This window comes from Sorex fumeus, unplaced genomic scaffold (assembly GCF_029834395.1).
Source record: "Sorex fumeus unplaced genomic scaffold, SorFum_2.1 ptg000007l, whole genome shotgun sequence".
Lineage (NCBI taxonomy): Eukaryota > Metazoa > Chordata > Mammalia > Eulipotyphla > Soricidae > Sorex > Sorex fumeus.
Window position 1 is genome coordinate 4,952,245 of NW_026606064.1, and position 13,565 is coordinate 4,965,809.

General features: G+C 35.9%; 1 protein-coding gene across 1 annotated transcript; it reads left to right on the forward strand.

Annotated features, from left to right (window-relative positions):
* The first annotated feature begins 7,348 nt into the window (after positions 1 to 7,348).
* Positions 7,349 to 8,302, forward strand: LOC130045295 (olfactory receptor 10AG1-like). The gene has a single exon (XM_056138083.1). The coding sequence runs from the start codon at positions 7,358 to 7,360 to the stop codon at positions 8,300 to 8,302; it is 945 nt and encodes a 314-aa protein (XP_055994058.1). The 5' UTR covers positions 7,349 to 7,357.
* The last annotated feature ends 5,263 nt before the right edge of the window (positions 8,303 to 13,565 follow it).

Below are 13,565 nucleotides of genomic sequence, written 5' to 3' on the forward strand. Positions count from 1 at the left end.
GAGCAGGTTGAGCTTTTCTCCTCGCCCCGACCAGGGCTCCGGCAGCCGAAGACCTCCAGGATCAGCCACCAGCATGCTGAGACCTCTCTCCGCACACATGAAGGTACTGGCAGAGGGACAAAGCCACGCGGGTTCCAGGGCCGAGATCTCCAAGCCTACTCAGATTGGGGCTGAGCATCCTCCACCCAGATCCTCCAAATTCCAGTAGGCGGGGGTCACACCCACCACCTGGCCCCCTGACTGATGTTGTTGTTGTCCCAAAATTCCAAATGTGTTCAGACATCGTCTCCTTCGTGCAAAATTCTATTTAATATAGAAATTTTAAAAATTGATACTTTTTTGTGTCCTATCCAAAAAATTTATTAGTCCCCTATGGGAAAAAATGTTCTATGTGCTTAATTGTCTAAGTTAGTTGTATATTAGGAAAATATATTTTCAAAGAACATTGAGAGACAAGAAAATGAAGCATTGAGAATGACAGTGGATAACTTATCATTTAGTTATTTTAATCTGTGAAGGAATAAATGGTAAAGATTTATAGAATTTTTAAAAATGTAATTCATCTTCTGTGAGGTAAATTGTTTAAAAACATATCTTCTCATAATGACCACCTCTTTATTCCATGTCTGTGCTGAGAATAGTAAGATTTGCTTTGTTCTCAACTGCATTCATAAAGAGTAGATGAATGACCTTAAAGGAAATTCAAGGGGCTGGCATGATAACAGAGCGGGTAGGGTGTTTGCCTTGCAAGCTGCCGACTGGGTTTGATTCACAGCATCCCATATGGTCCTCCTAGCACCGCCAGGAGTAACTCCTGAGTGCAGAGCCAGGAGTAATCTCTGTGCATCTTCGGGTGTGGCTCAAAAAAAAAAAAAGGAAATTCAGGGGAATTAAAGTCATAATCCAAGGGGATCTAAGGTGAAAAAATAAAAATTCTTATGCAAAATATTTTTGGAAGTAGAAAAATGTGCACCAATCCTAAAGGCCATTTTTAAAAAAATATAAATACATTTTCTAGCATCAAAATTATTATAGGTATATTATAATATAACTGGTTTTGCAGAAAATTTATCTCAGATAGAAATTATGATTAAGAGATGAGTAATAAACTAATACGTGAATCATTGTTAAAAGAAAACATAGATAGAAGTGTTCACCATGAGTTTTCAAATAAATAGCAAATTATCATTCATTTCTTTGACCTTTCTAAGAGAAGAACACACAAAGATGAAAGGTATTTATCTTAAAAACATTGAGAAAAAACTTACAATATATTTCACCACATTTTTTAATTAGTTTGGCATAGACAATTTGAAAAATAAAAGGCACAATATTCTTGTTTATACATATAAAAAATTAAGCAGGATGTGGTATGGTCAACCTGCACCAGCAGGGCGAGTGCATCAGCAGCATGGTGGTGCCTTCAGGTTTCTTGATACCCCAAAATTGCCACTGTGCCTTTGGCCAGACCCCAATAACTTGGGACCAGATTTGCCAAGAGCTGGAGCGATAGCACAGCGGGTAGGGTGTTTGCCTTACAAGCGGCCAACATGGCCGACCCGAGTTCGATTCCTCCGCCCCTCTCGGAGAGCCCGGCAAGCTACTGAGAGTATTCGATATGCCAGACACAGTAACAACAAAGTCTCCAATGGAGACGTTACTGGGCCCGCTCGAGCAAAATCGACGATCAACGGGAGGGCCTTTACCTTTTACCTTTACCTATTAAATGGCCAAAGTTAGGTATGTGGGAGCCATTCCCACAAACCACCTCTGGCTCAGCTGTAGAAACTCTTTTACCAGTCTTATTACAGAGACCCATAAATAAATCTCAGAAGAGAACAAAAGCAGCAGTTAATCTCCAACCAGTGCATTGTTGAATAGATGGGATAAATTGGAGGAGCCGGGTCAGCCTGCTGCCTGCCCAAGCAGAGCCCCTGGAAACCCCTTGCTTCCACAATCCAAAATCACCACCATACTCCCACCCTGACTCCACCATCTCAGGACAGACCTCACAGAGTCATAAACTGCTGAAAATCCTGGTATGAGGATTTTTTGACTGAAATATCCAGTCTTTCTCGGGTCATGATACCCAACCCTCACACCCCTGTACTTCCAGAAGCCTCAGCAGTCACATTCACACCCCAAAGCTGTCACCCCTTTATAAAGCTACTCCAGCTTTAATATCATGATAAATATACTGAATACCTTGAACAAACACGATGACCTCTTAGTACCTGTATTGCAAACCATAATGTACAAAAGAAAAAGGAGAGAGAGAGCAAGAAGGAAAGTGCCTCCTATAGAGAGAGGCTGAGGTAGTCGGCTGGGGTGCTGGGAGATTGTGGGAGGGAAACAGGGAACATTGGTGGTGGGAAATTAGAAGGATGAGTGCTAGATCATTGTATGGCTGAAACCCAATTATGAACAGCTTTGTAATGGGCTATCTCACGATATTAAATTAAAATATTTTTAAAAAATTGATCGACTAAGATTTTAAGATCTTCCAAATCTCCAAAGCCTTATTTTCCCCACCATGTAAATCCTTATTTTCACTGGAAATAGCATCATAATTATCCTAACCAGGTTTGATACTGACCTAAAGGAAAAAACATGTTCTTATTTTTTCTGGACTAACTTCTCTTCTTCAAAAATCTTGGAATATGCTGAGGATGCTGAAGAAACTGTGGACTGAGGATAAAAGCATGCCCATGCTGGACTGGTCGCCTGATGACTTCTTCCTTTTTCTGGAAAATAAAGATAAAGGTAAAGGGCCTCCCGTTGATCGTCGATTTACTCGAGCGGGCCCAGTAATGTCTCCATTGGAGACTTTGTTGTTACTGTGTTTGGCATATCAAATACTCTCGGTAGCTTGCTGGGCTCTCCGAGAGGGACGGAGGAATCGAACTCGGGTCGGCCATGTTGGCCGCTTGTAAGGCGAACACCCTACTGCTGTGCTATCGCTCCAGCCCTGAAAGCTTTATATTAGACTGTGATGGTCTATAACCACTAAGCACCAACTTGTAGCTCCCTGACTTGCCCTAGAGTCATAAACCAAAATATTTCCATCAGATTGATGCTTATCTCTGGAATATTGGGATTCCTAATTGATAGGGCCAATTTATGAAGTGTTCACTTTAACTTCATATGACTTTAACCAAGTTAGCCACTTTTCGTTCGTTTGTTGTGGGTCCACATGCAGGGATGCTCAGGGGTTACTACTGACTCTGTCCACAGCAATTGCTTGTCTTGCTGCTGTGGAGTCAGAGTCTCCTCTGACTCTGTGCAGGCAGAGTCTCCTGCCCCCACGTCTGACTGTCCTTGCCGGGGCCCCTTGGAGGGGAGCAGGTTGAGTTTCCCTCCCCGCCCCGACCAGGGCTCCGGCAGCCTAAGACCTCCAGAACCAGCCACCACCATGCTGAGACCATTCTCCACACACATGAAGGTACCGGCAGAGGAACAAAGCTATGCAGATCCCGGGGCTGAGATCTCCAAGCTGAGCATCCTCCACCCAGATCCTCCAAATTCCAGTAGGTGGGGGTCACACCACCAACTGGCCCTCTGGCGCCGTGTAATCCCATCAATGTCCAAGACTCAGAGACTATAAAAACCAGCTCCGGGAAGCGGATGCGGCTGCGTGACATCTTATTATCTCATTCCTACTTTGGACAAACTGGCAGGCTACCAAATGTAACCTGCCCACATGGCAGAGTCTGGCAAACTCCCCGTGGTGTACCCAATATGCCAAATACCAGTAACAATGATGGGTCTCATTCTCCTAACCCTGAAAGAGCCTTGAATATGGCACTTAAAAAAAAAATCTCAGGGCTAGGACGAAGGAGTCGTTACTGGGGCCTGCTCGAGGAACCGACGAACAACAGGATGATCATGATTGCTGCTGTGGAGACCATATGACATGTCATAGATGTAACCCAGGTCAGTCATGTGTAATGCATGTGGCATACCCTTGGTACTATCTCATTGGTAGCTACTTCCTGAGTGGCATTCCTCTACTGATCATTGCAGTCTTTGGATTCCTTCACTTAATGATAGGTGCCTCTATGTGGTTGTTTTATTAGTTGCAATGATTTCTTTTCTATCACTCCTCAGTACCTAGCTTAAAATCATTTGACCCATTCTAAAGCTGCCTTCAACCACTGGTCAGTGCAATCTCATCCATTTACACTTCTTTATCTCATATTGTGGCTTTATTTTTTGGATCTTCTCCCACCATTTATTAAAGACCCAACTCAGTCTGTAGAAACAGACAAATTGCTGTAATTTTTTTAATACCAGAAACAACTATCAAATCATTATAACATTCTAAAGGTTAATACATTCTTGACTGATGGTCTAGTTTGTTTTCAAAGATTTTACAGATTTTCTTTATCATTTAACTTGCAATAGATAGAGCCCCTGTATTATTATTTTGAGTAGTCATATTATTATTTCCTAATATACAAAAAATTATGCGTATCAGTTCTGACTCATTGTATTAAACTGTCTTAGGATCATTAACTAAATATGAAAGTACTTGTGAAAGGAGGGGTGAATCTTAATCCCCAGGGTAAAGACTATTTCTTACTTAAAGAGCAGGGTTTGTTATAATAAGAGAATATAGAGTTGATGGTGTTTAGCCTCAGTTTTAAACTAAAGTTATTCCTCTTCATAAATTCTTATTTATTGTTATTTGTACTGTAAATCAATCACTAAAGGTAAGCTTTCTACTTAACAGCAATCTAATAGCTAAGTACACATTATCTTTTCATATTAAGTTTCATTTGATACAAATATGTGACTTTGATATCAGCAGAGTTATTGTTAATATTAAATTTTTGCATGTACAGAAAATTTAAAAAGGACTTTGATTTCTTTTGTTGTTTACCTTCAAAAACATAGTGCATGTAAATTTTGTACTTTTAACAATCTTTGTCTTATAAAATTAGAAAATAAACATATTTCATAACATAATGAGCTGATCAATTTTTAAAAAATTCATTGTCATATTTATGACCATAGTAAGTTATAACAATTATTAAATATTATTGGTAAGCTTGCATTTAATGCTTTGCAACTGATAAATCTACATTGTATGTCATATAAATCCAAGTGTATAACAGAAAAGCTAAAATCTAATAGAGGTTTATATCTTACTAGTACTGTAGAAATATTTGTTAAGATTTAAGCTACATTAACAGTGAATGTAAAAATGCCAATGGTTTCATGACATGGTTTTATTTATACCCTCTATAATATTAAAATAAAAAGCGTTGAAATTATCAATGTACAATATTTATTCAATTATTCAAGTTTTTTAAATTTTAATGTCAATAGAACTTTATTTAAAAGGTTTTTAATTTCTGTTTCTAATTAATTATTGTTCTTTAAAACAAAATACATTTTCTCATTTTGTTTCTTTTAATTCAGTTAATAGAGGAGAACTATATTTGTTCTCCAATCAGGTAAGCATGAATTCTTCCTGTCCATATAAAACTTATTTAACAAACAAATTTTAACATAAGGAAAACACAGCCACTAGCTTAAAATTATAAAGGACTGCATCTTGGTTTTGTTGTTATACTTGAAACACAGATTTTAGGAAAGAGAACTTCCAAAAGTTTCCAAAGGGAAAAGAAACCAGCAGCTATTTTACAAGTTTTAAAGAAGCCTGCTATTTTTTTAACTGTAATTGGTATTTAAAAATAAATGCATGTTTGGATACAAATTGGTGCTAGTAAGATCTTGTTTGAGATTGATTACCTTCACATTTCCAATTGAATCGTCCACTGAGTATTCATATACTTGCTCTCCATTTGAAAAACAAATGGTAAAGGTGGAAATATTATCTTAGAATCCTAGCTGCATTTTCACATTCACAGACATCAAAAGCTTCTATTAAAAGTATAAAATCAGAGACATATTAAGAACTATTTGTTGCTGTTTAGAGTTTAATATGCATCCTAGAATACTATATATAGTTAAAAACTACTATATAATCTTCCTTTTATTAGTCACAGAGATTCTCAGGATGGCAAAGTTTTGCTTGGATTATTGTTCTTGCCAAGCTTAAGTCTAGAATTTTGTTACTGGAAGCCAAATATTGTCCACAGTGAACATTCATAGAATATAGCTACCTTTTGTCTTTCACCAAGAGCTGTTGATTCTTAGTTAATAATCAATATGTAATTTATGTAGCATGTGCTTAAAAAAGTTATAGGTTCTTTTTGAAAGAGAATTCAGAAAGTTAAATTCCAAAAAGTGCAGAAGTAAAAGTACAAGAGAAAAAGCATAGGATAAAAAATTGTGATCCACATATGTGTGTGTGTGTGTGTGTGTGTGTGTGTATTTAGAGATAGAAAGGGGGAAGGTAATTTTTACTGAGACATAGGGAAAGGAAGAATTTTACAAAAGCATTAATTTTAGGTAAAATGGTTTTATGTATTATTTACTATTACAAAGAAACAATTCATATGAGTCACATGCAGTTTATTCAATAAACACAGGCAGTCACATATCTCCACTCATCGGCATAAACACATGTGGAAGAAAAACAGTAGTTGGGTAAACACACAGGTCTACAATATAGAATCAATGAGTGAGCACACAATTAACATGGAAAGCACCAGAAATCAGTTATGACTGTGTCTCACTCATTGGATGAATATGGATAACCATGTGAATGGAGTCCATGTGTTTTGAATAGCTTTTGTGAAAGTGAATAATTGGATGAACCTGAATGCTACTCTTCAGAGCTGGTGATGGGAAGATTGTCACCATACTTTCCTAACCCACAACAAATTGAGGACAACATTATGACTAATGATAGAACATTGAACAACCAGAGATACTGCATTAAAAGGCAGTTTAAAGTTAATTCATAAATATTATTTAGTTTTCACTAATTAATTTTTATCAGTAAATGGTTTAAATATGCACAACTTCAAAGAGAAACCAATCTTTGAAAGCAGTTTGTGAAAGTAATTATTTTAAAACATATTGCCAACCTGTAAACAATTAAATCACATATAAATAATTATAAGAATTAAAATATAATTTGAACTAAAAGTTGATTGAAAGAATGACAATGTTATAATTGAACGTAACTTCATATTGAACTATTCAAAATTTTGATACATAAGATTTCATTTAAATATTTCATGTTCAACAGATATGATTATCTATTATGGATAAAATTTTCTTTTGTTTTTAATATTAAATGAAAAAGTAAGCAAAATAATATTAAAGTATCTATGAACCTTAGGTGTAATGTATACAGGAATGGGAAAAATTGCATCCTATATTAAAAGTAAAAAAAATGGAAAGTGAATTGACTTGTTTTCTGATTAAGTCACTCCTAGATATGAATTATGAAGAGATGAAGGCAGAGGGCAACACTTCCACGGTGACAGAATTTGTCTTCCAGGGATTTTCTGACCTTCCAAATCTCCAAAAATTATTATTTGGCCTTTTCGTCATCATTTACATGATTGTCTTAATTGGAAATGGCCTCATAATAGTAATAACCAAGTTTGATCCTGCACTACGGAAACCTATGTATTTTTTCCTGGGCAATTTTTCTTCATTAGAAATCTGTTATGTGACAGTCACTCTCCCCAGGATGCTGAAGGACCTATGGACTAAGGATCGAAGCATTTCTAGAGTGGAGTGTGCCATCCAAATGTATTTCTTCATTACATTGGGAGCCACAGAGTGTTTGCTCCTGGCTGTGATGTCCTATGACCGCTACGTGGCCATTTGTAACCCTCTGCACTACCCTCTGGTCATGAACCACAAAGTATGTGTCCTGTTGGCTCTCGGCTCCTGGATAGGTGGAGTTCCACTGCAGATATGGCAAACCTGTCAGATTTTCTCTCTGCACTTCTGCAAGTCGAAGGAAATTAAGCACTACTTCTGTGACCTCCTCCCTGTTCTCAAACTCGGCTGTGGAAACACGTCTATCCAAGAGGTATCTCTCTATATAGCAGCTCTGGTCTTTGTGGTGATCCCTTTCATGTTGATTCTTGTGTCCTACAGCAAAATCATTGGCACCATTCTGAGGCTGCCAACGGCCACAGGCAGGGCCAAAGCTTTCTCCACCTGTTCTTCCCATTTGATGGTTGTTCTTTTGTTCTTTGGATCCGCTACTATCACCTACCTACAGCCGAAGTCCACTCAGTCTTCAGTCACTGATAAACTTCTGTCTCTTTCCTATACCACGGTGACGCCAATGTTCAATCCTCTGATATACAGCCTCCGAAACAAGGAGGTGATTGCAGCACTAAGAAAACTATTTCTGAAAAAGTAATGTGATGGAGCCAGCAGTAGATATTGATTCTATTTCTTACGCAATAAAGCAACAACCATTTCCTCTTAGGAAAGTCAATGCTTTTACCTTGTGGTTTACAAGGTGAAATTGTGAGGCACACCCTGCTTGGGGAACATATGCAGTACCAGGAACTATAATTAGAGATAGCTGCTACCCTGTGCTGTCTCCTAGACCCATATTTAGATTCTTTTACTATTATTATTTACTGTGCTCAGTATAGTCCACATATTTGATTCATCTTCAATTCTGTGTCCCCCAAATAATCTTCTTTGATGGACAAATTTGTTGTGTGGTTCTCATATTTCTTAAAAACTGAAAAATAAGTTGATCTGTTATGGCATACTGTTCATCAATGTACAGAATAAATCAATTATTTACATAATATTTTACTCATGATTTTTTATTCTAACAGAGATTGTCAGTCATATTTTATAATGTCTGTTGAGAAGGTAATTACATGTGTTAATGGATGAATTTATATTGCATAGGATAGCCATGAGGGCAGGATACTCTCTGTAGCTTGCAGGGCTCTCTGAGAAGGATGGAGGAATCAAACCGAGAGTATTCCATCCACACGGCAGAGCCTGGCAAGATCCTCGTGGCATATTCGATATGCCAAAAACAGTAACAAGTCTCACAATGGATACGTTACTCGTGCCTACTCAAGCAAATTGATGAAGAACGTGAGGACACTGCTACAATGCTACTATAGCCATGCAAAATATGACAATTGTAGAGCATCAATTCATATTGTGTGGGCATCAAGTTCATGTAGAAGTGGAAGAGTACATGCTGTATATGTGCAAAGCTCTGGGTTCTATATTGAGCACCACATTCCATAAGCACTATAAGTATGGATCCCATAACAATAAACCTCTACAATAGTAAGTTGCGTAATTATTTAAGGTATCACACTCCTATGCAAACTAACATACATTAGGGAAAAAAACAGTAAAGTTTGTGTTTAAATAATTTTCTTCCTAATGAGTTTTGCTAAAGCAAATGATATAATAAAAAAGTCCTACATAGTTTGAATGATTGAGTTGGCATAAAGGTTTTCATGTGCTAATTAGGATTTGTGGTTCCAAAGTAAAAGTAAAGTAAAGTAAAGGCCCTCCCGTTTATCATCGATTTGCTCGAGCGGGCCCAGTAACGTCTCCATTGGAGACTTTGTTGTTACTGTGTCTGGCATATCGAATGTTCTCGGTAGCTTGCCGGGCTCTCCGAGAGGGGCGGAGGAATCGAACTCGGGTCGGCCATGTTGGCTGCGTGCAAGGCAGACACCCTACCCGCTGTGCTATCTTTGATTTCCTCATTCAGTATTGTATGTTCCACAGATAATTGATAATAAGGTCCTTATTTTATAGTTTCAAGCATAATACTCATAGAATAATTACCCTATTATAGTTTATACCTAATCTTATATGATGGTCATTATTAAAATTTATTGAAGAGCATAGTAAAATTACTAATTTTATGAAGAATAACTCTTTATATATTAATTATATTTTCAATTCACAAATGAAATGCTTAGGTGTTTGGGGACATTAAGTATTTGCTCATCTAAACAGAGACATTGTTTAGATTATAGGATAGGCCTTCACTTTTGCTAACATTCAAAAGTATATTATCATTAAGCCATTATGAACTCATATAATTACACATGTAGTAGCATAATTTTCTTATTTTGGAAAATAACTTGAGAATTTTCTTTTTTCTTTCTTTATTTCTCAAGTCCTTTTATTGTGAATTTATTAGTTGGGTTTGAAGCAGTTTCAAAGATCATTTCCAGGGTTATTTTTACTATTTCTGTCACCAATTCCTACAAGAGAACATTAGACAACACAAAAATAAACTTGAGATGTACTACATCAAAATGATTCCACACACCTTTTTGATGTGGAGAAAATGATGGGAATTACTCCCTAGTACTCATCCCCTTTCCCCAGTTTTCAAGTATCTATTTGTCTGTATATTCTCATTCCCTAACTTCTCATGCCTCGATAAGTGGGAAATGTGATCAATAACTTCATGAGGCAGTTGAACAGGTTCTCTGCTCTGTTAAATTAGTCACTTCAATACATGTATCATCAAAGTGTACATTTAAGGAGATAAGTACAATGGGTGAAATTCCTGTAGGCATTCACCTTGGATGATGGTCAACTGTTTGAGAGGTAGGTTGCCTCTCTCCTTCCACAAGGGCCATTTACAAAGTTTGTCTTCACAATAATAGCAAGTTTGATAAAATGATCTTACATGGAAAATAGTAATTTTCTATTATGATTTTACAAATTCATAATTTTCCAGAAAATATTACAAACTATAAGAAAATATGTCTGCCCAAGTACTGATTAAATTTTTAAAAGGTATATACACTCAGGGCTAGAATGAGACGCTACTGGGGCCTGCTCGAGGCAATCGACGAATAAGAGGATGGTCGTGATTCGTGGTTCGTGATATACACTCAACAAGAGCATGCGCTTCGTTTTTATCTGTATATGGGTGCTAATGTGAAATTGAGAAAAGTTTCCTTTCTAAACCATATAATCATTTATCCAAGAATTCAATGTCATTATATACATTAATGATACTGCAGAACAGATTGATACCTAATGTAATGAAAAATCACCTAACATTATCATCCTAAACCATTGAGAGATTGTTCTTGTCAAAACAAAGTTTTCCAGAGCTTATATAAATATGTTAAGTGTGTGACAGTTGTAATTAGTGTCTAAAATTTTATATTACACGAATAAAAGAAAAAATGAAAACTTGAAATTAGCTGTAACATGAATTGATCAAGAAAGCATCATATTAATTGAAACACTGCTAGATTAACATAAAAATTGTATTTCCTTTATCTCTTTCTATCTATATATGAATAAAATATATTATCTACATATTTAAATAAACCGAAAACTAGAATGTTGTTTACAATTTACATGAACAAAGGAATGGCCCGGGGGTAATGCCTTAGGGTGCAAAAAATCACATATCAGAAGCATCAAATAATCTAGCTGGCAATATTTACAATGGTGGCTATTAAATCAGAGAAAATCAAGTGAGTATTCATACTACTGTGTCTTGGTATATTTGGTACATGTTTATTTTGTAGTATTATGTCACTAGATAATTTTCTGTGCATACTAGTTTTATTTTTTGATTCAAGTAAAAACATAATTATACTATTGGCATGCGGAACACCTTCCTCCTCATGAAAACTCCTACTTGTATTTCCAGTTCTGGATTTCTGTGCTAAGGCATCAGAAGAACTCTTCATGCACATCATTCCATTGTGCTAACCTTGAAGCTCCAAAATTTGTTTTGACTTAGCCTCTGTGTACATGCACTTGTCAAACAACTCCAGCCTTGCTCATTTCTATTGTCCTTGATGCCTCTTCACATCTGGTCCACACGTCAGGCCTTTTCATCTCTTACTTATCACTGATCTATGCTCTCTGGCACACAGTGCTCCAGACACCTGGAATTAAGTTTATTAGTCAATTTCTATTATCAGGTATATTCCCATAAATGGTTTTTGCTTACTAGCCATAAAAACACAGAAAACATTATTTACTAAATAGTATTAAGAGATGTCTTATTTTTGTAATGACAAATAACTTGATCTAATTATTAAGAAAAGACTGCCCTAGAATGGAAGCCTAGAACTCATAGACTGTTTTCTTGGCCGATTTCCCATAGATGGCCTTATGCCAGATTCTCAACTCATCAGAAATATAGTTTGGAATGAGTCACAGCTTAATGATAAGAAATAAACTGCAAAAAATCATGATATGATTTCTGACACAACAAAAATATTTTCACTTATTAAAAAGATTTGCAGATGAAATTTAATCTTTGAATTAAGTTGAAAAATATACGTCACATTGATTAGGTACTTACAAAGAAAAGGTAAAGGTAAAGGCCCTCCCGTTGATCGTCGATTTGCTCGAGCGGGCCCAGTAACGTCTCCATTGGAGACTTTATTGTTACTGTGTCTGGCATATCGAATACTCTCGGTAGCTTGCCGGGCTCTCAAAGAGGGGCGGAGGAATCGAACTCGGGTCGGCCATGTTGGCTGCATGTAAGGCGAACACCCTACCCGCTGTGCTATCGCTCCAGCCTACTTACAAAGAAATCAATACCATATTAATTTTTATCATAAAAGAATCCTTAATTATCAAAGGCTTACCACAATGTTTATACTAGACCTGGCTCTGATTAGAAATTGGAAAACCTTTTTAGAAGGGAGTCTGATTCAAATACATTTACTGATTCAATGTTTTAGGAACAGATACTTCATGCAGAATATTGATTTATTGGAAACTAGTTAAGTAATGAAAGTGTACAAATTGGATGATTCTCCATGCTATTCTCCAGTCTTCCTTTCTATTTGCACTAATATCCAGTGCATTGAATTCCATGGAGAGGATGTACAGAACTGCTTAGAAGTAGAGCGATAACAACAAATCAGAGAATTTCAAAATGACACATTCCATAGAAATCCCTGAGGAAGTGAAGACTTTTTTCAAAATACTTTCTTGTTTAAAAAGAATAGTCTGCATTAAAGGTGACTTTAATAAAGCAAGTGATTTCACCTACAATAAACAAAGTATTTAAGCTCAAATAATGAGATATATAGCATCATATTTAACAAGAAAGGTAAATATGACTTATATTGTCCCTGGTATTTTTAGTTTGAAAGAGTAGAAATTTGTCATTTAATAATTTTAAATATAAATTGTAGTTTATTTCTTGACTGAAAGCATAGTTGATTTTAAAGCTTTTAGTATACAGAAGTCATGCTAAGTATATTTTAGTAAAGCAAATTATATAAATTTCTGATAAAATTAATATTATTTTGTGGAGATTGGCACTCTTGAATAATAACATTATTCACTTTGGAATATTAAACACTAAATAACTAATTTATATTTCAGTATAGTAAGCATATAGTATGTTTTAGTTTCAGTCGTTTTGATATTTTTTTGTAAAACAAGTGATGTATTTTTTAACTTAGCATTAAATAGATTTCAATGCATTTAAATCTTAAGGAAACCCAAAGAACATTTATTTCACAGAAAAAAATATATTAAAAATTGCAAAAAACTTTCAAAAATCTCAGTATTGTTTTGTACACTAAATATGGTTCAATTTGCTGGGTTATAGCAAATATATTTAAACAATTTATCCATCATTTATAATTTTAGGAGAAATGACGAATTTAAAATAAAATTAGATT

Bases quoted from the DNA above. Each gene is read 5' to 3' on its own strand.
- LOC130045295 (XM_056138083.1), top strand. From the start codon at position 7,358: ATGAATTATGAAGAGATGAAGGCAGAGGGCAACACTTCCACGGTGACA.